The sequence below is a fragment of the Meriones unguiculatus genome (genome assembly GCF_030254825.1).
Source record: "Meriones unguiculatus strain TT.TT164.6M chromosome 13 unlocalized genomic scaffold, Bangor_MerUng_6.1 Chr13_unordered_Scaffold_33, whole genome shotgun sequence".
In the NCBI taxonomy this organism is placed as follows: Eukaryota; Metazoa; Chordata; class Mammalia; order Rodentia; family Muridae; genus Meriones; species Meriones unguiculatus.
The window spans coordinates 4,383,805-4,407,638 of NW_026843645.1; the positions used below are offsets into that span (position 1 = coordinate 4,383,805).

Genomic DNA, 23,834 nt, shown 5'->3' on the forward strand with positions numbered 1-23,834 from the left:
AAGAAAGGTTTGAAACTTCATTTTATTTCATTTTTAAAATCTCAATTACATTAATTCTTAGTGGATTTGAGAGAGCAAAGACTTAAAATCAGTGGGTATTGTTTTAAAGTTTAAAGCATAAGCATGAATAAAGCCTAGATAGTTGGAAACATGTCCAGCCTCCTTTGGGGAAGAACTAGGCTTAAGGGGACAAATTAACCTTACTGCATTCTTTCCTGCCCACTAATTATACAGTTGCTAGGAAACTGGCCCATAGGACCAGGCCAGAACTGTTTGTGGTCTTGATGCCCAAAGTAACCAATCATTTCAAACTCAGTTTCCATTACACAATCATGTAAAGCCAAAGCATGTAAGTCCCTGCTTGCAGTTTTGCCCCATAAAAACCTTGCTTCCCTAGATCTCAGAGCTACATTCCTGTCCTGTGTCCACAGGAAGTTTGTGTCCCATGTCTGAATACGTATACAATTTTAAAAACCTCATGTATTTACAGCAGAGTGTATCCCAGTTCTTTTGGGGTTCCCAAAATGACATAACAGTTTCACTCTGAATAATACCATTAGTAATTTATAAACATCTCCCAATGACAATAAACACTTGTAGCCACAGAAAACAACCAAAAACCTACCCAATCCCCCTTAAGGAAAATATGACATCATTCTCATTGATTTCTTCTAGCTGACATTTTGGACATGCAGAAATCCTGTTGGGGGCCCAAAGAAAATTGGAAAAATGTTTAATTAAGTAAGCAATATTTGTGGTCCAGTCTTTGAATGTTGAGAAAATAATAAAATTCCTGTTTAGTACAGTTTAAAATGCTGGACCAATTAAGATTTGTAGCTTTCTTCAAAGCTCTCTTGGGAGCAGGCCGTGATGAGAAACAGCAATTGAAGTTGTTGAGGCAGGAACAAGCACAATTCTGGAACATGCAAGATACAAACAGATGTGTCAATGTCTCAGCATGCTGGAAGAAAAATTCTGTCAGGTTTGGTCCAGCATCTCCAGTATTCACTCCTTTTGTTCTAAACACATATAATTTCTCACAAGCATTACACAGTTCTAAAATTATAAATATATGAGATGTTCAGAATAAAATTGAACTGTGAACGAATTTTGTCAATGCCAATTAAAAGAATGGCATAATAAATTTTGAGGATATTATAGCCAAGGATTTATTGGCCATGTACTGCTGAAGTTCTGGTTAGAGACTTTTTTTATGTCTCAGTCAGTTTTAGAGTTGTTCCCATGTGAAGGGATAATCAATTTATATTACCTGTTCTGTTTCGTTTTCTTGATTTCTCTCTTCTTGTGTGTGGCCAAGGTCTTCAGGTGGTCTTCCTCTGTGATAGCTGATTTTTATTAGTTTTGAAGGAACCCATAATTTCTATTCTCCCATGTGAACATATGCAAAACCTCTTCCCCACTGTAACACATTCCCTACTGTCTATTGTGAAGTTGGGGTATCTTTGAAATATATAGGCTGAAATGATTCAGCAGGTTTTTTTTTTCTATAACCCAGTGTTTTTGTGCAGCTGTTGTTTGTTGTTTATTAACATTTAAGAAATTTAAGGTCAATAAAGCATTATGTAATATATCTCTGTGGTGTTTTAATACCCTTCTCCGTTGGTTAAGCATGTCCCTTAAAGTACGTTTCGATTTTTCAATGACTGCTTGACTGGCAGGATTGTGATGTATACCTGCTACATGCTTTATCTTATAATATGTAAAAAAAATCTTTCCATTTTATTAGAGACATATGCTGTAGCATTATCAGTCTTAAATTGTGTAGGCATAACCATAACTTCCATCATTTCTAATAAATGTGTAATAACTGAATCAGCCTTCTCAGAACTTATGGCTTTTGCTCATTGGAACCCTGAATATGTGTCTATAGTATGGTGCACATATTTCAGTTTACCAAACTCTATAAAATAAAATACGTGATTTGCCAAATTTCATTTTTTTGGTTACCATTAGGGTTACTTTCTGCAGTTAGTGGAGTTTAGTTACATAATGAACAAGTGGGACATTTTCACACAATTTCTTTGGCTTGTTGCCAAGTGTTAGAAAACTCTCTTTTGAAACCTTTGCTGTTAACATGGTGTTTTAATGAAATTCTGAGGCCTCTAACACACTTCCTATCAATAGTTGATCAATTTCATCATTGTCTTGTGCTAGAGGGACTTGTGGACCCATATCATATCTGATCTATGTTATATACAGTGGATTATTACTATTTCTGATTACTCTTTGTAATTGAAGAAACAGTGAAGTTAAGTCCAAATTATCCTGAATTAGATCAGAAGTTTCTATTTGCAGAAAAACTCTTTCTGCATATTGTGAGTCAGTGACTATATTAAGAGATTCTTTTTTTTTTTTACTTTATTTTTTTTTACTTTATTTTTATTTATACATTTTTTTTTCAATGCAGTTTATTCAGGAACATTTGAACAATCCTCGGACCCCGGGGAAAGTCAGCCCACAACTTAAATAGCCTCTGGGTAGCCAACCCAGGCGTGCCACGGGGGCAATGCAGATAGGTCCACCTACATGGAAGCAAGCCAGATCCTCGGCCTTAGCCAAATGTGGAGTTGTTCGTGACAGATGACACCTAAATGAACATCTGTACAAAGTCCCAATTTATTTCTAATATCAGAGATCAGACCTCTACTCTTGCCTGATGCGTCTAAAACAAAAAGGGGGAACTGTAGAGAACTGCGGAATGCTATGCCTTAAAGATGGAGCTGGTTTCTGCCTTCCACCTTCCCGATGGTGAGTGCTCTCTGTCAAGAGATTCTTGAAAATTTGATAACACCAAGAGAATTGTATATAATTTTGATTTTTGAACTGAATCATAAGGATTCAGTTTTTAAGTTTTTATTTTGTTTGTGTGTCAAAATATCCATTCTAAGACAGTCCTCCCTCTGCATAAGAATTCCTGTGGGTGAATGAGTAGAAAACAAGATAACCAAAATACAGGCCCTCTTTGGATTAATATGGTCTATATATTCATCTTGTAATTTCCTTTCTGCCTGAGCCAATTCATTTTCATCTTCAGTTGATAACATTCTTGGACTTTTAAAGTCCTTATCATCCTGTAAGTTTTGAAATAAGTTATTTAGCTCTTGAGTAGCTAAATCAAATGTAGGTTATAGCCAGTTAATATCTCACAGCAATTTTTGAAAATCATTGAGAGTTTTAATTGGGTTCTTCTAATTTATACTTTTTGTGGTCGAGTTTTCTGTAGACCCATTTTGCATCCTAGTTAATTAATAGAATCTCATTTTTTACTTTTTTGGGCGTAATCTCTAAACCCCAACAAGGCAAAGTTCTATTTATTTCATGAAAAATATTTTCTAATGTTTTTCTATCTGAATCAGCTAATAAGATATCATCCATATAGTGGTAAATTATGGATTGAGGAAACTGCTTATGAATTATCTCCAACATATGTTGTACAAAATATTGGCACAAAGTAGGACTATTCAACATCCCCTGTGCTAAGACCCTTGAGTGATATCTTTTTATTGGACAGCTTCTATTCAAAGTGGGTGCTGAGAAAGCAAACCTTTCCCTATCATGCTCTTGTAAAGGAATTGTGAAAAAGCAATCCTTTAAATCAATCACTATAATAGGCCATTCTTTAGGTAACACGGAAGGCAATGGGATTCCGGATTGTAATGACCCCATTGCCGGAATAATTTTGTTAATGGCTCTGAGATCTGTTAACATCCTCCATTTGACAGATTTCTTTTTGATGACAAATATAGGAGAATTCCAAGGGCTGTTGGACTCCTCTATATGTTGAGCATCCAGCTGTTCCAGGACTAACTGTTCTAGTGCCAGTAATTTTTCTTTACTCGTAGACCATTGTTCAATCCAAATAGGTTGGTCAGCCAACCACCTTGGTAAGGTTGTGGGATTTTTACTAGCAGTGGCTTCCCAACATGAAGTTGAAAAGACAGCCTCTGTTGTATTTTGTTTATGGACAGCCTATAACTGTTTTTGATGGCATTTTTAAATAATTTTAACTTGTTTATCAGGAGTATTACCTGTTTTGCCTCTGAAATTGGGGGTTGTTAATTTGGGTCTCCCATTGTTGTAACAGATCTCTTCCCCATAAGTTTATGGCTATCTCAGCCACATATGGTCTTAGTTTTCTAATTTGACCTTCTGGTCCTGTACATTTAAACCATCTAACACTTTATTTCACTTTAGATAAAGTTACAACTCCTTGGAATTGGATATCCACCTCTTGAATTGGCTAATTTGGGGGTCAGAATTTAGGAGTGATAACTGTGAATTCAGCCCCAGTATCCACCATGCCTACAATTTCAATATTATTTAAAATTATCTTTAACTTTGGCCTATGATCATTTATAGAGGTTTGCCAATATATTTGTTTTTTTTGTTCCCTTCCTGTTTTTTTTTTTTTTTTATCTATAAAACCTGCCCTGGCCTCACTGTTGAAGTTTTTAATGTTTATTCCCAGAGCAGTGGTGTTTAACTTTCTTGTGTAGGAGGATCCTGTTCTGCATTGGGGCCTGAGAAAGACCCCTCAGGCATTTTTGATAAAGGATTACCCCTTTTATCTGTGCTATACATTCACTAATCCAATGTCAACTCTTGCCACATCTTCTGCATATTCTAGAAAGTATAGACTCCCTTTTTGAATTATATTGTTCTTTCTCATGACTCCGTTTGCAGCAACCTTGTCCATCAAAATTAAGACATTTCCCAATGTATTTATGGGTAGCTTCTCCTATCAAGGCCAAATTGGGTGATTGAGGTCTGATGTCAATCGTATTCATAACCCATTCATCTATTTGTGCACACCTTGCTTTTAATGTCTGTATTACCTCTTTGCATTCAAAATCTTTGCATTTTCAAAAGCTTTTCTAGCTAGTGGATCTGATATATTTGTATCCCCAGCTGAAGTCAATCTTTGCAAAACATTAATGAATGTTTCACATGGAGCTTGTATGACCTGAGAGAATGGCTCAAGCCGTTTTCCTGATTCCTCAACCTTGTCCAAGGTATTTAAGGCTGCTAGATGACATAATGCTAAGGTTTCTTCATTATATACAGCTTGTATCTCTGTGTCAGCCTATTGGCCATCACTAAGCAGCTGTTCCTTAGAAACACCAACAGCCCTGGCTCTATTTTTGTATGCTATCTCTCTAGTCTCTTCTCCTCATCATGATAGCCATTGTAAATATGGCTCAGGTTCTTTTATTGCCTTTGCCATATCCTCCTAGTCCTTTGGGATTACTCTACTGATTGACCAGAAACTCAGCATTTGTTTAAAAAAATGGTGAATGCATTCCAAAATTGGTGACACTTTCTTTAAATTTTCTCAAGTCTAGCACTTCCACAGGGTGCCATTCAGCCTCATTGTAATCATGTGGGTGATCATCATCTGCTGGTCTCTGTTGTACACTGAATGGATAAGCTAACATTTGTTTTCTAACTGTCTTTGTTTGGCTTTCTTTATTATTATATTTTGCCTCTGCCTGAGCATTTTCTTTACTTAGTATTCTAAACTCTTCTTTTAAGATCTGTACCCATATTTCACACCTATCTCTCTGTTGTTTGTTTTGTTCAATAATCTTTTGAATTTCTTGTTTTATGCCTCCCTTCTAACTTTTATTTTTTTATAGCATTCTAGTTATTCTTTGTGTTTTCCAGTATCTTTTCTAAAACCTCTGCCCTATTTTCCTGTTGTTTATTATGTTCTGTAAGATCTCTTGTTTTATGTCCTGTTTCCAACCTTCATTTTCTTTTTCATTGTGTTGTTACGGTATCTTTTCTAAAGCCTTTGCCTTTGAGAATACATAAAAGGATTACTCAATTATTAAAGTTAAATTGAGGAATATGAATGTAACCATAGTCATAATTTCTAAACTTTCCTTTATTTCTGTCTTAAAACCATAAAAGAGATTATCAGCCAAGCTCAGAGAAGTCTGTTTTAATGTTTCTCTCATCCTGTTACACTGTAGGGGCAACCAATTTTGTTCAGTCTCAGGTCTGTCCACAGTAGGCTTTCTTTTGCTCTGACTCTTAAGAGTCTCTCTTAAAGAGCCAGTAATGTATGTGGGAGTTTTTAGTTTTAAATTTTGGGTTGTATCCCTGGGAGCTTATTCCTCTCCCCCACCAAATTATATTAAAGTTGGATTTAAAGGGTATAGATACTTAGATTAGTTGGGTGCCATTTGTTGTAGGTTATTAATATTTACTATTGATAAATCTTTTAGTTAAGCAGTAGTTATTCCTAAATAGCAGTATAACCAAATCACCACACAGAGACTAGGATTTTAATTAACCTAGAGCACAATGCTGGCCAACAGTTACTCCATCCTAAACCTCTAAACCCACAGTTTCCTACCATTCAGATTCACCCATCATACTTGCTTTAAGTGATATCTTAGTTCCAGTTCATTTCAGCATGTGGTGCCAAGACTTCTCTTGCAGATTCTCCTCCTATCTTCTTCTGCCTCCTTCCTCTTTCTCTCACTCTGGACCAGGATGTCTCACCCTATCCTCTCCATTGCTCATTATTGTGGCTGGTTGTTTTAATTGAAAATATAGAGAACAAACGGTGGCATGTTTATGCAAACTTGAGACAGGTGATGCTTATAAAAAGTATTTGGATTGAAACCAGGCAATGAAGGAGAGAAATCATCATTTGAATAACAAAGGTAAATTGTATACATTCAAAAAATTTTATACCAATATAATCTCTTGTATCACATTAGAACAACATGGTCAAAAACTAGACCTCAATAATAACAAAAAAATAGTAAATAGCCTGCATACACATGGAAACTGAACTCTACTCAATGACAGCTGGATTATGGAAGAAATAAACTAATTACACTTTCTAGAATTTAACAAAAATGAAGGAACCAACTTACCCAAACTAATGAGACACAATGAAAGTAATTTTTAAAGGAAAGTTCGTAGAACTAAGTGCCTTCATAAAGAAATCTGAGTCATCTCAAATCAACATAACAACAGACGTAAAAGACCTAGTCAAAAGGAAGCAGACATATACAAGAGGAGTAGATGGCTACAAATAAGCGAACTTAGGGCAGAAATCAATAAATTAGAAACAATGAAAACAATTCAAAAAATAAACAAAAGCAAGAGCTGGTTCTTGGAGAAAATGACAAAGATAGATAAACCTTTATCATAACTAAAACACAGGGAGATACTATACAAATCAGCAAAATCAGAAAATAAAAGGGGGTATAATTACAGACACTGAGGAAATTCAAAGAATCATTAAGTTTCACCTTACAAGTCTATATGCCACAAAATTTGAAAATCTAAATGAAATGAAATATTTTCTTGCTAGATTCCACTAATCAAAGTTGAATCTGGATCATGTACCTAAGTAATAGACCTACATGCCCTAATGAACTAGAAGCATTCCTCAAAAGTCTCCCTACCAAACAAAGCCCAGGGCCTGATGGTTTCAGCGAAGAATTCTACCAGACCTTCAAAGAAGAGGTAACGCCAATACTCTTTAAACTATTTCACAAAACAGAAAAAAGGAACATTACCAAACTCATTTTATGAAGCCACATTCACCTTGATATATAAACCTCACAAAGGCTAACTAAAACACAGGGATACACTGTGTTTTAAAAAGTATTTGGATTGAAATACTTGTATTTCAATTTTAAAAAAGTATTTGGACTGAAAGATTATTTCAGACCAGTCTCTCTTATGAATATTGAAAAAAATACTCAATAAAATACTTGTAAAATGAATCCAAGAAAACATCAAAAATCTCATCTACCATGACCAAGTGGCTTCATCCTAGGCATGCAGGGGAGATACAATATACAGAAAACCATCAGTGTAATCCACCACATAAGCAAACTGAAAAAGAAAAACCACATGATCATCTCAATAGATGCTGAAAAGCATTTAATAAAATCGAACCTCCATTAATGTTTAAAATCTTAGAGATATCAGAGATAAAAGGCACATGCCTAAACACAGTAAAGATAATGTACAACAAGCATACAGCAAATATCAAACTAAATGGAAAGCAATTTAACTCAGTCACAGTGAAATCAGAGACAAGTCAAGTTTACTCACTCTCTCCTTTCTCTTCAACATAGTACTGGAAATTCTAGCTAGAGCAGTAAAACAACTAAAGGAAATCATGGGGATACAAAGCAGAAAGGAAGAAGTCAAACTATCACTATTCATGGTTGATATGATAGTATGATATGGTTACATGAGTAACCCTAAAAATTCTACCAGAGAACTACTACAGCTGATAAACACCTTCAGCAAAGTGGCTGGATACAAAGTTGCTAAAATATATCTGAAGCCCTCTTGTATAGAAAAGACAAGAGGGCTGAGAAAGAAATTAGGGAAAAAACAATCTTGCAATAGCCACAAATAACATAAAGTGCACTTATGTGATTCTAATCAATCAAGTGAAAAATCTGTATAAAAAACTTCAAGTATTTGAAGAAAGAAATTGAAGAAGATATCATAAGATGGAACAATCTCCCATACTCATGGATCAGTAGGAATAACAGCAAAATGGACATCCTACCAAAAGAAATATAGAGATTCAATGCAATTCCCATCAAGATATGAACACAATTCTTTAAAGACCTTGAAAGAACAATTCTCAACATCACATAAAAAAAAAAACACAAAAAAATCCAGAATAGTTAAAAGAATCAAGTACAATAAAAAAAAAAACTTCTGGAGGTATCTCCATCCTGAATCGCAAGCTGTACTATAGAGAAACAGTAAAACAGTGTGGTACTGGCATAGAAACATACTGGTGGATCAGTGGAATTGAATCAAAGACCCAGAAATAAACCCACACACCTACAACACCTGATTTTTGACAAAGAAGCCAAAACCATTCAATGGAAAAAAGAATATCTTCAACCAATGGTGCTTCTCTAACTGGATGTCCATATATAGAAAGATACAAATAGATCCATAATTATCACCCTGCACAAAAGTAAAGTCCTTGTGAATCAAATACCTCAATATAAAACTAACACTCTTAATCTGTTATTAAAAAAAGTGAGGAAGATCTTGAACACATTGGCACAGGAGACAACTTCGTGAACAGAACACCAGCAGCACAGGCTCTAAGATCAAAAATCAATAAATGGGACCTCATGAAACTGAAAAGCTTCTCTAAAGCAAAGGACATTGTCTGCAGAAAAAAATGATGGCTTACAGACTGGGAAAGGATCTTCACTAATTCTGCATCTGACAGAAAGCTAATACCAGAATATAAAAAGAACCCAACAAATCAAATAATCCAATTAAAAATTGGATACAGAGTTAAAGAGAAATTCTCAACAGAAAAATATTGAATGGTGTAGAAACACTTAAAAATGCTCAACGTCCTTAAAAGTCTGAGAAATGAAAATCAAATTGACTCTGAGATTCCCCCTCACACCCATCAGAATGGCTAAGATCAAAAATTCAGGGGACAACACATGCTGGAGAAGATGCGCAAGAAGGAGAACCCTCCTCCATTGCTGGTGAGAATCTAAACTTGTACAGCTGCTTCGGAAATCAGTCTGGTGATTTCTCAGAAAACTGGGAATATTGCTACCCCAAGAATCAGCTAAAAAACTCCTAGGCATATATCAGAAAGATGCTCAACCATACAACAAGGGCATTTGCTCAACTATGACTGTAACAGCTTTATTCATAATAGCCAGAAACTGGAATCAAACTAGATGTCCCTCAATGGGGGAATGGATACAGAAATTGTGGTAGATTTACACAAGGAAATAATACTGAGGTATTAAAAACAAGAAAATCATGAAATTTGCAGGCAAATGGATGGAACTAAAAAAGATCACCCTGAGTGATGTATCCCAGAAGCAGAAATACATGTCTGGTATATATTCACTTACAAGTGTATATTACCCATACAATATAGATTGGACATACTAAAATCTACAGACTTTAAAAAGCTAAAGTACAGGGAGAAACATAGGGAAGATGCTTAATTCTCATTCAGGAAAGAAAACAGGATAGATGCCAGAGCACATAGAAGAGAGAGAACGGGATAGGAGCCTTCCAAGGATGAGCACTAAGTGACTCCACTTAACAGGTGATTGAAACAGATGGAGAGACCCACAGCAAAATTTTGTATAGAGCACAAAAAGTCTTATTGAAGAAGTGGGAGATTGAAGGACCTAAAGGGGACAGGAGTCACTCAATTAGACCAACAAAGCCAAAAAAATCTGGGTCCTGGGGCCCTGCAGAGACTGATACATCAACCAAAGAGCATGAGAGGACTTACATCCCCTGCTCAGATGTAGCCCATGGACAGCTCAGTCTCCATATGGGATTCCTAGTAAGGGGAGAAGAGACAGTCTCTGAAATCGGTTGCCTGCTTCTTGATCACTTCTCCCTGGTGGGACCACCTAGACAGCCTACAGATGAATAGGATACAGGGAGTCTTAATGGAACCTGATAGGCTAGGGTCTGATAGGACCTTCCCTATCAGAGGACTACAGGAGAAGGATATGGGAGGAAGAGGGAGGGATAGTGGGACATAGAGGAGATGAGGGAGGGGGGCTACAATTGGGATACAAAGTGAATAAATTGTAAAAATTAATGATAAACCAGGGTGACTGAATGAAGCATAAATAAGACACAGTTGACTGAGAAACACAAAAATATTCAACATCTTTAATCATAGATCTAGGTAAAAAAAAGTACTTAGGCAACCATTACCTCAAATGAAAAATAATGTATGTTCAGTGTCCTTCTTGACACTATAGTAAAAGAGAATGTGATAGGATGCACACAATATCATTGAAAAATCTTTCTTTATGCACTTAGCATGGAGTGACTTGTAGGAGTTGAGATGTTGATTTACTTTCTCCCCACAGATCAGCAGGAATGTATCCCTTGCTGAATTCAAGAGTACCCAAACCTTGAGAGAAACAAGTGTCTGCCCATGGCAGTGAACTTCCTGCCATTTGAGGATCCTCTGTGCTTGGCCATGGCCTGCATGGCTTTGTGCTTATCTGTCAGCACAACTATAGTTTTGGGGATCTTTCTCAAGCACCATGACTCACCCATCATTAAGTTCAATAACTGGACTATAATAAAATACATTAGTGTCTTCAAATGAAATCATTTACTTCTACTTTTAGTAAGTTTATATAAAATGTATATCTAACCATAACTATAGAGCCCTTCATTTAAGCAATGTTATATAGATACACTCTATTTCAGAGTAGAAACTACTTCTGAAAACACATTTCAGTAAGTTATGCATGTTACTTTTTAATTTGTGGACAATATAAATATTCAAATTTTAATTAAATAATAGTAATTGTGATAAATAATACAGGCACTATATATTTTTCCCTTAGTATTTTATTTTTCTGGAGGAAACAGGAATTAAGTTGACAGTTGACATCTTCTGTTGGACAGGCAAAAATATGGATCTGTGGAAAAGGGTGCTTGCAAAATTCTACATCCACAGCGGAAATCAGTGTGCAGAATTTTCAAAATGATAAAATTAAATCTACCATATAAGCCACTAATAACTTTCCTTGACATACAATGGACTTAACCTGCTCCATCAAAAATATTTTTTCAACCATGCTTGTTGCTATTCTACTGAAATTAAGTACAAATTGGGAACACATAAATATTCTTCAACTGATAGATAACTGAAATGATATGTACATAAATAAGTAGAAATATAAACGATGATATTGTTTTAGGTAACTCAGATCCAGAAAACAGATATCACATGCCCTGTCTACTCTAAACCATGTAGCTCTAGATATTTAGTTGTGAATATTCAACCAACCATGAAAGAAAAGAAAGAGTGTGGTGAAAGACTGGGGACCAACCCCAGAAGTTGATAGTTTCCAGAGAGGAAGGAAGAATAAGGCAAGGCAGAAATGAATCAGGCATGGTTGTCCAAAGAAACTTAGAGTCTTGACTGACTGGCAGTCAGAGTACTTTCTTATTTAGACAGATTTCAATAATAAAAGATAGATTCACATTGTTCTAAAGCATAGATGATATCCTTTTTGTTCCCAGACAGGAGTTTTAACTGTTTCTTGGTCATAAATTTAGTCATCATTGATAAACCTTATCGTTTACTATCATTTTTCTTCATCAATCCCATAACCTGACATTTTTTGAGAATCTGGAGGCATATTTGCCACAGCCTGAAAGCCCATTCTCAGGTTGGAAGAATTCTCAGATTCAATGGCAATAGATAGAAAATATTCAAGCCAGCTTGGGCATATTGTTTTGTCCTAAGAAGTATATTATATTTTAATGGACAGCCTCAAGAAAAACAATTTAGGCCAAAGCAGCAACAGTTATTATTAAATTTCTGGCATAATGCATTGTCTATACCTCATATTTTTGTAGAATTTACTTATGTGCTAAATCTAAGTATTCTTTCATTATTTGGTCATACAACACCACAGTGATACTGTGAAAGCTGATATTTCTAGGAAAAGGAGGTCCTAATACCTTACTTTAAAAATCATTTTTAGAAAACATTCTTTGTCCATCATTATAGACCCTAGTGTAAGGTGAACATATCTCCCGCCATTCATTTACATCTTTATCTAATCATTGAGGGCATACCATATGTAACTCCTAATTTTATATGCCAAGTAATCATCTGAGGATACAACAGTACAAGGTATTTAATCTCAAATACTATCAACTCTCCTGGCTATAGAAAATTTGTTTGCCTTTTTAAGAGTATGTTGTTCTGATTATTTTCTTCTTGAGGAAGCACAGGGGTAGGTTTTGCAAGACTATCTTGGAGATGAAGTCTCATAAGGAGTTTTCTGCCATATTTATGTGAGTAAAAACTTCCATGAGAAAGACATTCTTGTAGGGCCAGATAATTGATATTTCTCCTAAAAATGAGAGGAGCAGTATGCTCAGGATTTTTCTGGGGAAGCTTAGAAGCAGTACTCCAGGGTGAAGGCATAAATGATTCATGAAAAAATTTCCCATTGCTCCAATGGCCCCAGGTTGTACATGTATTGAAAACCCTCTAAGCATGTAGCAAGTGGAGATCAAGAACAAGCCTGAAAGATAGTATGAAGGCTATTGTAACATGCAACTCAGCTATGCTGGATCTTTGGTCAAATAGCTGTGCTAACTTTGAGACTTTAACTTTATATAAACTTTGGTGAGGTTTTAATCCATTTGGAGGTGACTTTTGAGTGAAAATAAGCATCTATTTCCATGTTTCTACATATAGGCATCTAGTTTGTTCAGCACCATTTATGAAGATTTTATCTGTTTTTCCAATGTGTTTTTCTTGCTTTCCAGTCTGTATTTCTATTTCTTTGTTATAGTACTAATGCATTTACATAATCAAATATTACTCAGACATTTAAAAAATCAAATCATGAAACATGAAGGTAAATGCAGATTTGCAGGTAACTGAGACTGAGAGAACCTAGACCCCAAAAGAGAAATAGGGTATCTATTTGCTTTACATATATATTAGTTGCAAGATGTATGATATGGAAGCAACTGAACATAATACTACAGGGGATACATACAGATTAAGAACTGGAGGTTAGGGGAGGCAGAGATGTTTCCAAAGGGAAATAAAATACTTGGAATAAATGGAAGGTGGGCTAAAAGGATAGAATTGAAGGGCATTGGGAAAGTAAGAGGACAATGAAAAGGTAACATGAGGAAGGACAGGTAAAATTAAGGGTCATTTGTTTAGTACAGTGGAAACCTACTGCAATAGAAACTTTCTAAAATATCTAAAATATATACATATAAGAAGCCAATATAAATGAAATCACCACACAAGAAGAAAGTCCCAACTGGAAATCTCTTGTCACTAAGTAAAGCATCCAGTACTGGTAATAGTTTATATTTAACTGAGGTATTGGCCAAAGTAGTGTGATTGTAATGCCAAAACAATACAGGCTTTTGCCAAGACTATAGGCTGCTCTCCATGAATTGACTGCAATGCTGTATTGCTGGAGACAACACTTACACTTACACTTACATGGAACATAGATAAATAGAGCTTGTGCCTACATAGAACCTTCACACTTACATTCTAGCAACTTTGATATGGGAAGTACTCTGCAACTACAAGAGGAGAAATATAAACACTAACCTAGCTACCAAACTTTTGAACTATAACAATGTCCTACCTGTAAGACATATTAGTGCAAGAGTTATTGGAGTAAATAACCAATCTATAGTTTGACTTGAGGCCCACTTCACATGATGCAATCCACACCTGATACTGGATTATTGATCAAGAAAAAGAAATTACATAGCTCAGGGTTGTAGGGAAAAAGCAAATACTATGCTCTACTAAAAGTAATAAAATGACCCTTGCCAAAATTCTGCTATACTCACAGACCAGCATCTTGTTCATCCATCATCAAAGAAGCTTCCTCCTGCAGCTGATGGAAACAAAATCAGAGACCCATAGAGAAAGTAGACAGTTAGTCAGAGACCTCAGAATATGCCCTCCAGGCTCTTCAGTAATTCAGCCAGAAGAGTGTAAGAGCCAGAAAGGATAGAGCATATCAAAGAACAAAGCACTATAAATTAAGAGGACTGAAGAATAGATAAACTGTGATAGACTGAGGCAGCATGCACAAGGCCTTTAGTGTTCTCTCCCTAGCCCTATCTCTAATTGATAAGTGCTTGCAAATGTAAATGTAGTTTTCTCCAAGGGACACTCATTTTCTCCAAGGGACTACTCTTAATTGTACATTTAAGAGTACATTCCAAAAGGTAGATGGCCAAAAATTTCCCTCACTGGCAAATTTGGATTCTTATGCACTAGAATTCTGGCATTGATTTAAAATGTTTTTATCATAGTTCTCATTTTAATTTGTTAAAGATTTTTTTTTCTATTTTTAAAGCTACATGTCCTCTGTGTGTATACCATTGTTTCAAGTTTAATATTTTATGAGATTCCTGCATGTAAGAACAAGTCTGCATCATTTCCCAACTTGGTCTCTTTTTGTTTTTTTTTCCTACTCAGATGTGTTTGCTTTTGTCTTTTTACTATTTTATTTTCTTATTATAAATTATATCCCTCCTTTTTTTAATATGAGGGTGAATTTAGACAGGATAGAAGGGGAGATGGGAAAGAGTTGCCAGGATTAGAGGAAGGGAAAACTTTAATCCGGATGAACATATAAGTAAAGTGACTATTTTTAAAAGAAAAAAAGGAGAAGGAGGAGAATGAAGAGAAAGAAAAAGAAGAAGGAAGATTCGGAGAAAGAAGAAAAGCAGGAGGAGGAGAAGATGAGAAGATGAAGAAGAAGAAGAAGAAGAAGAAGAAGAAGAAGAAGAAGAAGAAGAAGAAAAATTGTGTCAAAAGAAATGTTAAATAGCTATGCACAAAAGATCCAGAAAATCTAAAAAGTGCAAAAAAGTAATTTATAAATAATAAAAATAGAAAAAGAAGACAAAACTCACATCAAAATCCTAGAAAATATTTTCAGCAAAATAATAGAAGAATGTATCCTTAGCCTAATGAAGAAGGGGTAGCCTATAAAAGTACAAAAAGTATATAGAACAACAACAGAAAAGAAATTGTGCTCAGCACATAAAATCAAAACATTAAATGTAAAGAAAAGTATGTTAAACAAAGAAGGGATATTAAAAGTTGCAAGTTGAAAATATTAAGTTGCATATAAATTCAGGCTCTTTAGAGTAACTCTTGATCTCTCAAGAGAGATTCTAAACCTAGAATGTTTGAAACAAATTATATATAATCTTTAAGGGACCCTTATTCCTATATCCAGTAAACTTTAAATAATAAATGATGAATAAAGATATATTGCATAATAAAACCAAATATGAGTAATATCTCTGTAAAACTTCACTACAGAAGCCAATCAATGGAACACTCCAATCTAAAGTGTTAACCATACCCAAGGCAACAAAAAGAATGAATAATCCCAAGCATCAAATCAGAAGGTAAAAACCCCACACCATAACTACAAAATAAAGGGAAATAATAAACATTGCTCATTGAAAACTCTCAACTTGGATGTTTAATTCTCAAAAAGAAAGACAGGAACTAACAGAATGGACTAGAAAACAATATCCATTCTTCTGCTGCATCTACTGAACACTCTTTATCATCCAGATTGGACAGCATCTCTGTGTAAAAGGATGAAAGGAGACAGTAGAAGAAAGTGGACCAAAAAAGAAGTTTAGTGGAACTTTATTTTATAAAGTTCACACAAACAAATACTAAAATTCTTGAGTCAATTTAAAAGAGAGTATGGACTGTACACACTGAATGAGGAGTTCCACCATTATCCATATGAAAACAACAGATGACTTGGACTGGTCCAGCACACATCTACACTCATGTTTACTGAAGCACAGCTTACCATGTGCTAAGATAGAATGGACTTGATTGTCCTGAATCACATGAATGCAAAATATAATATTATTCAATTTTTTTTCATGGAAAACATGTACTTTTGTTTTTTGAGATTTTTAATATAATCACATTATTTCTTGTTTATTTGTCTTCCCTACAAAATCTCTCATATAACCCTCTTTTGGCTCTTTCAATTTCAAGTCTTTTGTTGCCAATAAATGCTGTTACACGTGTCATACTTGTGTGTGTGTGTGTGTGTGTGTGTGTGTGTCTATGTGTATATGCAAGAGTGAGAGAGAACATTTAACATTTCAAGAAAGGCAATCATTTTACTTTGAAATTGTGGATGAACTCAAAATGTATCATCAAAAGTTATGACCTGAGCTAGACACAGAAATCAAATATTGTATGACTTCAGTCCTAATTGGGCTAAAAGCAGTCAGTCCTCTGAAATAAGAACTGATTAGTCAGTATTAGAGCCTGAACATCAGGGTGTAGTGGTATGACTTGTCAAAGAACACATTTCAGTGACAAGAGGAATAATATAAAGAAATATTTCAGGGTGCGTGCATAAGAGATATTAATCATAGCTTACATTGTTTACTTGAGAAATATTCTGTGTATGTTTTTAAATCTCAATAACCAAAATGTTATAATTACTGTGTAAGAGATATTAATTTGTTTATATATTATTTATTCTTCCATTAATTTCCTTCCATTTTCATCCTCCCGAATTTTAAATAATCATTCTTTGCTCTTCTTCAAGCCACTTTTTACATAAACTATTTTTACACACTTAACATACCAAAATTTGATTTGTACAATATTTTACAATATTATAATACTAGGAATATATGACAAACCACTGAATTTTACCAAGGGTATTTATTATATATAGTATTACAGGAAAAAGGAAAATGAGTAGAGATGAAATACTATTCTTTCTAGTTGTTTTTAAGAGACAGTTGCCTGAGTCCAGCCATCTCAGGACAAACAAAACAAAACAACAAAAAAAAAACCTCATTTTTTTTCTTTTTTATTATTACAACTTATTCACTTTGTTTTCTGGCTGTAAGCCCATCCTTCATCTTCCACCAGTTACAAACTATCTCCCTCTTCTACCCCTATGCCCCTCTCCTAGTCCAATGATAAAGGAAGTCTTCCTTTCCTACTATCTTCTCAAGTCTTACCAAGAATGGCTGCACCTTCTTCCTCCTTGGCCTGGCAAGGGTGCACCTTCCAGGAGTAGGTGATCAAGTAGCCTGCCACTGAGTTCATGTCAGAGACAGATGCTGTTACCCTTAATAGGGAACTGACATGGAAACTGAGATACTTATGAGCTCCATCTGAGCAGGGGTTCTAGGTGTTCTTCATGCGTGGTCCTTGATTGGAACAGGACACTCAGGGCCCACATTTTTTGGCTCAATTGGCCTCCTTGTGGAGGGCCTCTCCTATCCAGATCTAACTATCTCCTGAATCTTTCATATTATTCCACGCTCTCTGCCCAAAGTTTGGCTATGAGTCTAACCATCTGCTTCAATACCCTGCTAGGTAGATTCTTTCAGAGGCTGTCTGTGGTAGGTTCCTGCCCTGTTCTCTGTCTTCTCCCATTACCGATGTCTATCCTGTTTGCCCTTTTAAATGAGGATTAACCATCTTCCCTAGGTTTCTTCCTGTTGTTTAGATCCTTTAGTTCTCTAGATTTTAGTATTTTAATCCTATATTATATGACTAATATGCACATATGAGTGAGTATATACCATGAGCGTATTTCTGCTTCTGGATACCTCACTCAGAGTGATCTTTTTTAGTTGCATCCATTTGCTTGCTGATTTTCTTGTTTTTAATTGCTAAATAGTATTGCATTGTATAACTATGCCACAATTTCTGTGTCCATTTCTCGGTTTTGGGACATCTAGGTTGTTTCCAGATTCTGGCTATTATCAATAAATCTGTTATGAATAAAGTTGAGAAAATGTCCTTATTGTATGGTTGATAATCTTCTGAATATATGCCCAGGGTTGGTATAACTGAATATTCTAGTAGAACTATTCATTATTTTCTGAGAAAGCACCAGATTGATTCCCAAAGTAGTTGTACAAGTTTACATTCCTACCAGCAATGGAGAAGGGTTCCCTTTTCTCCATATCCAGTCCAGCTTGTGTTGCAGATGATGTGATAGTATATATGAATAACCCTAAAAATTCAACCAGGGAAATTCTACAGTTGATAAACACCTTCAGCAAAATGGCTGGATACAAAAGACAAATGGGCTCAGAAAGAAATTAGGAAAACAAAACCCCTTTGCAAAAGCCACAAATAACATAAAGTACCTTGGTGTTACTCTAATCAAGCAAGTGAATGACTTGTATGAACAAAAAAAATAACTTCAAGGAAGATATCAGAAGATCTCCTATGCTCCAGGATTGGTAGGATTAACATAGTAAAAATGGCCACTCTACCAAAAGAAATCTAAAGACTCAACGCAATTCCAATCAAAACACCAGCACAAGTCATTATAGACCTTTAAAGAACAATTCTCAGTTTCATATGGAAAAACAAAACAAACAAACAAAAAAACCCAGAATTGATTAAAAAAATATGACTGTACAATAAAAGATTTTTTGGAGGTATCTTCATCTGAAATCTCAAGTAGTACTATAGTGCAACAGAAATAAAAAAATGGCATGGGACTGGCACCTGTACTTTAAATCTTAAAGGGGTGAGCATGTACACATTAATCATTTTTATTAAATCATATCAAGAAGCTGATGGGAAAAAACAAATATAGGTGAATCAACTGCTGTCTCAGTTTTAGTCCCAGTTTGAGGGTGCCCAGATAGCCCATGCTACCTTGAGCTATAATCTCAGCTCATCAATCGTAAAACATCCCTGGCTTTACTATTAATAGTGTACTTTTCTTAACATTAAATTGTTCTCTAAGAGTTTTTACATCAGAGCCGTTAGCAAAAACATCTTCCCTGACCTTATTAAACAATCTATTTTTTTTCCAAATTCTTTCTAAGTATAATGTTCATTGGTAACAATCTACATCTATGGCTCCTTTCATGGGCAGTGGTTAATTCATTAATCTGCTCCAGTAAACATGTGAAAAGAGATCAAGCATTGTTAATTTTAAATGCCAGTGATATTGCCCAGTGACGAGCTAGAAGGCTTCTTAGAGTTCTCATACAACTCATGTTATAAGGATTATGGACATCATAACAGCAACATGCAGAGATAAGAACACAAAATCCGTCAGAATATCAGTTCTTGGGATTATGCTTCTCTGAAACAAACTCACCGTGACTATGCTAACAGGGGAACCACATTCCATGAGATCTACAGCTGTTTTGCTGTTGCTACTGCATGGCTCTTGACAGTGGCAGGAAGCCAAAATAGTTTGCCTATAGATGGGTAAGGGGGGGAGTGAGGTTAGCTCAGGCCCTGGGAAGGAGAATTCAGGGTATTGCATGGGCTGTACTAGCCTGGAAGACCAGATAACTTGGAAGGAGTGAAGGATTGCTTGGAGAAAATAGCAGGTAGATTTGATTTAGTATGTTAACTAGGAACCACTGCCATTAGTTCCAGGTTTGAATCCTACTTCTGTGGTAACATAAACTTCAGAGAGAGAAGCATGGTCTCCATTGGATAATGATCTTCAAGTGAGCCCACAGGGAAGAAAGGTGACAAAGACAAAGATTCTGTTTTTCTTTTCTTTCTATATATATTCTTTCTTCTCTTTGAGGGAGGGCGGTTATCCAAACTAGACTCAATTTTTTGCTTTTTTGTTTTGTTTTTCTTACTATATTTTATTTTATTTTATTAATAGTTTTTATTTTTCACCATTTATTCATTATATATGCTGATTGAAGGTCACTCCCTCAACTCCTACTGGCCCCACCCTCCCTCCATCTTCCCCATCCCCTTTCCCTACACCACTCAAAAGGGGAGTTCCTCTCCTCTGCCATCCACCTATACATTATCAGAACAGTACTCAGCTATTAAAAACAGAGAAATAAAATTTCTGCTCTTATTTCTTTTTATGGGCCACTGTACTCACCTCAGAAGATTTCATACCATGAAGCTTGCCTGCAACCTTACCATGAGCTAAACACTAAGTATAACTCATTTTAAAGAGTCCCACCCCAAGACACTGTTTGATTGACCATTTCACATCCAGAAACATGTGAAATTTGAAATTCTATGAAGTCTGAGACATTTCATCACAAGCATTTCAGAGATCGTGATTCTCTTGATGCCTGGAGGGCTGTTTCCCACCAGCCCAGGAAGGCAAAAGGGGCAGAAGATGATTAGCATAAAGCTTGGAAAGCCCGCAAGCATAACAGTGGTCAGCCACTCTGGGAACCACCTCATAAAGTAAGTTCAACTTTAATTCCAGAAAACAGAAAACAGAGGCTTATATCCCTTGGGGAGTGCCTGGGATGCTCCAAGCATAGGTGTACATAATTGTTTAATGCTAGGCAATTCAAGGATGCTTGATTTGCATTAAACAGCACATTCCTATTATATGAAGGAACAAGGACACAGATCCAAATTATCTGATATTTGAAGGGAGGGGAGAGTTATCAGGGATCTGTGTCAAAGGCCATCTATCAAATTTGATTGGTGGTGTCCATGTCTAAAGATACTCTCCAGATGAAGTCAGGCAGAGAAAACTCACCCTTAACATGGTTACCCATCTAGGCCAGAAGCAGAGTCATACATGGAAAAGAAAGCCTCCTCCCTCACATCTCAAAATTCAGTCTGAGTTGTGATGGTTTTAAATAGAACCCCTGGAACAATAGGTATGTGTACACAAAGAAACTTCTACAGGCTGCCACTGTTGTGTTACTCTCAGAGAACTTCCTGGCTGGTGTTAGTTCACCATTCCCTACATATTCATCCCCCGGACTAAAAGTTTCTTGTGTAAAGTGAGGCAACTGAAAATAGTAAATGTTGAGAATCAGGATTATCAATAAGTCTTCCGTAAACACATTATATAATACTGTTGCATGTAATTGATATTCACCATTCATTGTATTCTTTTTAAAAATAAGTTTATTTACTTTAAATTCCAATAGTAATCCCCCTCCCTTTTCTGCCCATGATTACCCTCCATTCCTATTGCCCCATCCCCTTTCCCCTTCAGAAAAGCGAGTTCATTTCCTTTGAGCTAGATTTACAATTCTGTTGCACCTCAGTGGACCAAAGTACACAACGGCCTTTCCACCTTGCTTATACTCACAGAATTCCTCTCCAGTAAGGATACTTTTATGATGATGATGACTCTGGATTTGTGCAAGGCCTCACCATTTTAACACATTCATAAGTTTTTCCTCTATTATGAATCCTTTCATGATGATGAAGATTATACAAATGTGGAATGGTTTCACCATGTTAAAAACACTCACAGGCTTTCTGTCCATTAGGATTTCTTTCATGAGTGTGGAGATTATTCTGAAGTCCAAAAGTTTGTTCACATTGGTTACAGTCAGACATCTTTCCAGTATGTGTTATTTTATGTATTAGGAGATGTTATGTGCAAAGGCTTTGCCACATAGTTATATTCATATGGTTTCCCTCCAGAATGTATTGTTGTCTTAGGAGATGATTGATACATGCAAAGGATTTATCACACTAATTACCCTCACAAGGCTTCCCTCCACTGTGTGTCTTTTCCTGTTTTCGGAGACTACTCTGCTGTGCAAAGGCTTTATCCCGTTGGGTATATTCATAAGGTTTCTTTCCAGTATGTGTTCTTTTATGGCTTAGGAGATGACTGTTTTGTGCAAAGGCTTTACCACACTGGTTACATTCATAAGGTTTCTCTCCAGTGTGTGTTCTTTTATGTCTTATGAGAGCACTGTTTTGTGCAAAGGCTTTACCACACTCATTACATTCATAAGGTTTCTCTCCAGTGTGTGTTCTTTTATGGTTTAAGAGAGTACTGTTTTCTGCAAAGGCTTTGCCACACTCATTACATTCATAAGGTTTCTCTCCAGTGTGTGTTCTTTTATGGCTTAGGAGATGACTGTTTTGTGCAAAGACTTTACCACACTCATTACATTCATAAGGTTTCTCTCCAGTGTGTGTTCTTTTATGGCTTAAGAGAGTACTGTTTTGTGCAAAGGCTTTACCACACTCATTACATTCATAAGGTTTCTCTCCAGTGTGTGTTCTTTTATGGCTTAAGAGAGTACTGTTTCGTGCAAAGGATTTACCACACTGGTTACATTCATAAGATTTCTCTCCAGTATGTGTTCTTTTATGCCGTATGAGCTGACTGCTTTTTGCAAAGGCTTTACCACATTGATTACATTTGTAAGGCTTCTCTCCAGTGTGTGTTCTTTTATGCCATAGGAGAACAGTGATATAGGGGAAGGCTTTACAACATAGAGTGCATTTAAAGGGTTTCTCTCTAGTATGACTGCTTTCATGCCTGCAAAGTAAATTGGCACATGTGAAAGATTTACCATAGTCATTTCATTACACTAATAAATATATTTATCTGTATGAATTAATTTCATAATTTGGTCTAATTGTAAAGAAGAATCAAATTTTAAAGTTTTATCACTTTATTCACATTCACGTTATTCCCCTTCATTATGGGTATTTTTGAAGATCCCTGTGATGGTAAGAGCATTTGTTATGTGGATCACTTATATAGCATCATTTTTCTATAAGACGTTTTCTCCTATATATGAAGAGTATTGTAAGAATTCAGAGTTTTACCACAGCAATCCCATTCACAAATTTTTGTACTGTATGAATGATACTTCATTTACAAAGTGAGCCAAGACAAGCAGAAGTTCCAAATTCCTTGTATTCATGGATATTTTCTGCAATATGAGTTTGCTGATGAATTCTCAGTGAAGTCGCAAAACCAATTAACAGTAACCATTTATCACATTCAGAAAATTTACTCACAGTGGGGACTACTACCAAATCAATTGTTCTTGGAGAAAGACAGGGACACTGCTTCTTTCAATAACTCTATGCTCATGTGTCTTAGAATCATTTTGACATATGATATACTAGTTTAATTTACAAAAATAATAAAGATTACCACATTGAATTAACACAGTTTGTTTTTGTTCATCATAAACATGTCATATAGGGATTAAGGTTTCTCCACAACAATATTCTTGATTCTCATAAGCTGCTCCTTTCACTAAACTTTACAATGTTACTGCACAAAAATTAGTAACACTGGTTCTACTGTGTAATTTTTGCTTATTAGAAGGTTTTGGACCCATACTGATCACCAATTCAGTGTGTATACCTCTTACAATATCTGAGTAGATAGAATGAGACTAAACAGATTGGCAGTTCAAGTCAGTAGCTGTAATGTCCATATGATTCAAATGGTATTTTTGTTACAATATTATTTTATTTTCTTCTATCTTAGGGGAGTGCCTTGTAAACACAAATCAGATAC

The 23,834-nt window shown here is 35.6% G+C and overlaps 1 protein-coding gene across 1 annotated transcript in view; it reads right to left on the reverse strand.

Moving 5' to 3' along the window:
* LOC132650778 (zinc finger protein ZFP2-like) overlaps positions 1-22,591 on the reverse strand; it is a gene marked incomplete at both ends in the record, with an annotated part of 118,375 nt that extends 95,784 nt beyond the window's left edge. The window contains 2 exons of the mRNA XM_060376098.1: positions 9,245-9,255; positions 22,187-22,591. Coding sequence (XP_060232081.1) covers positions 9,245-9,255; positions 22,187-22,591 — 416 coding nt within the window. The remainder of the gene's footprint in view (positions 1-9,244; positions 9,256-22,186) is intronic.
* Positions 22,592-23,834: the final 1,243 nt, after the last annotated feature.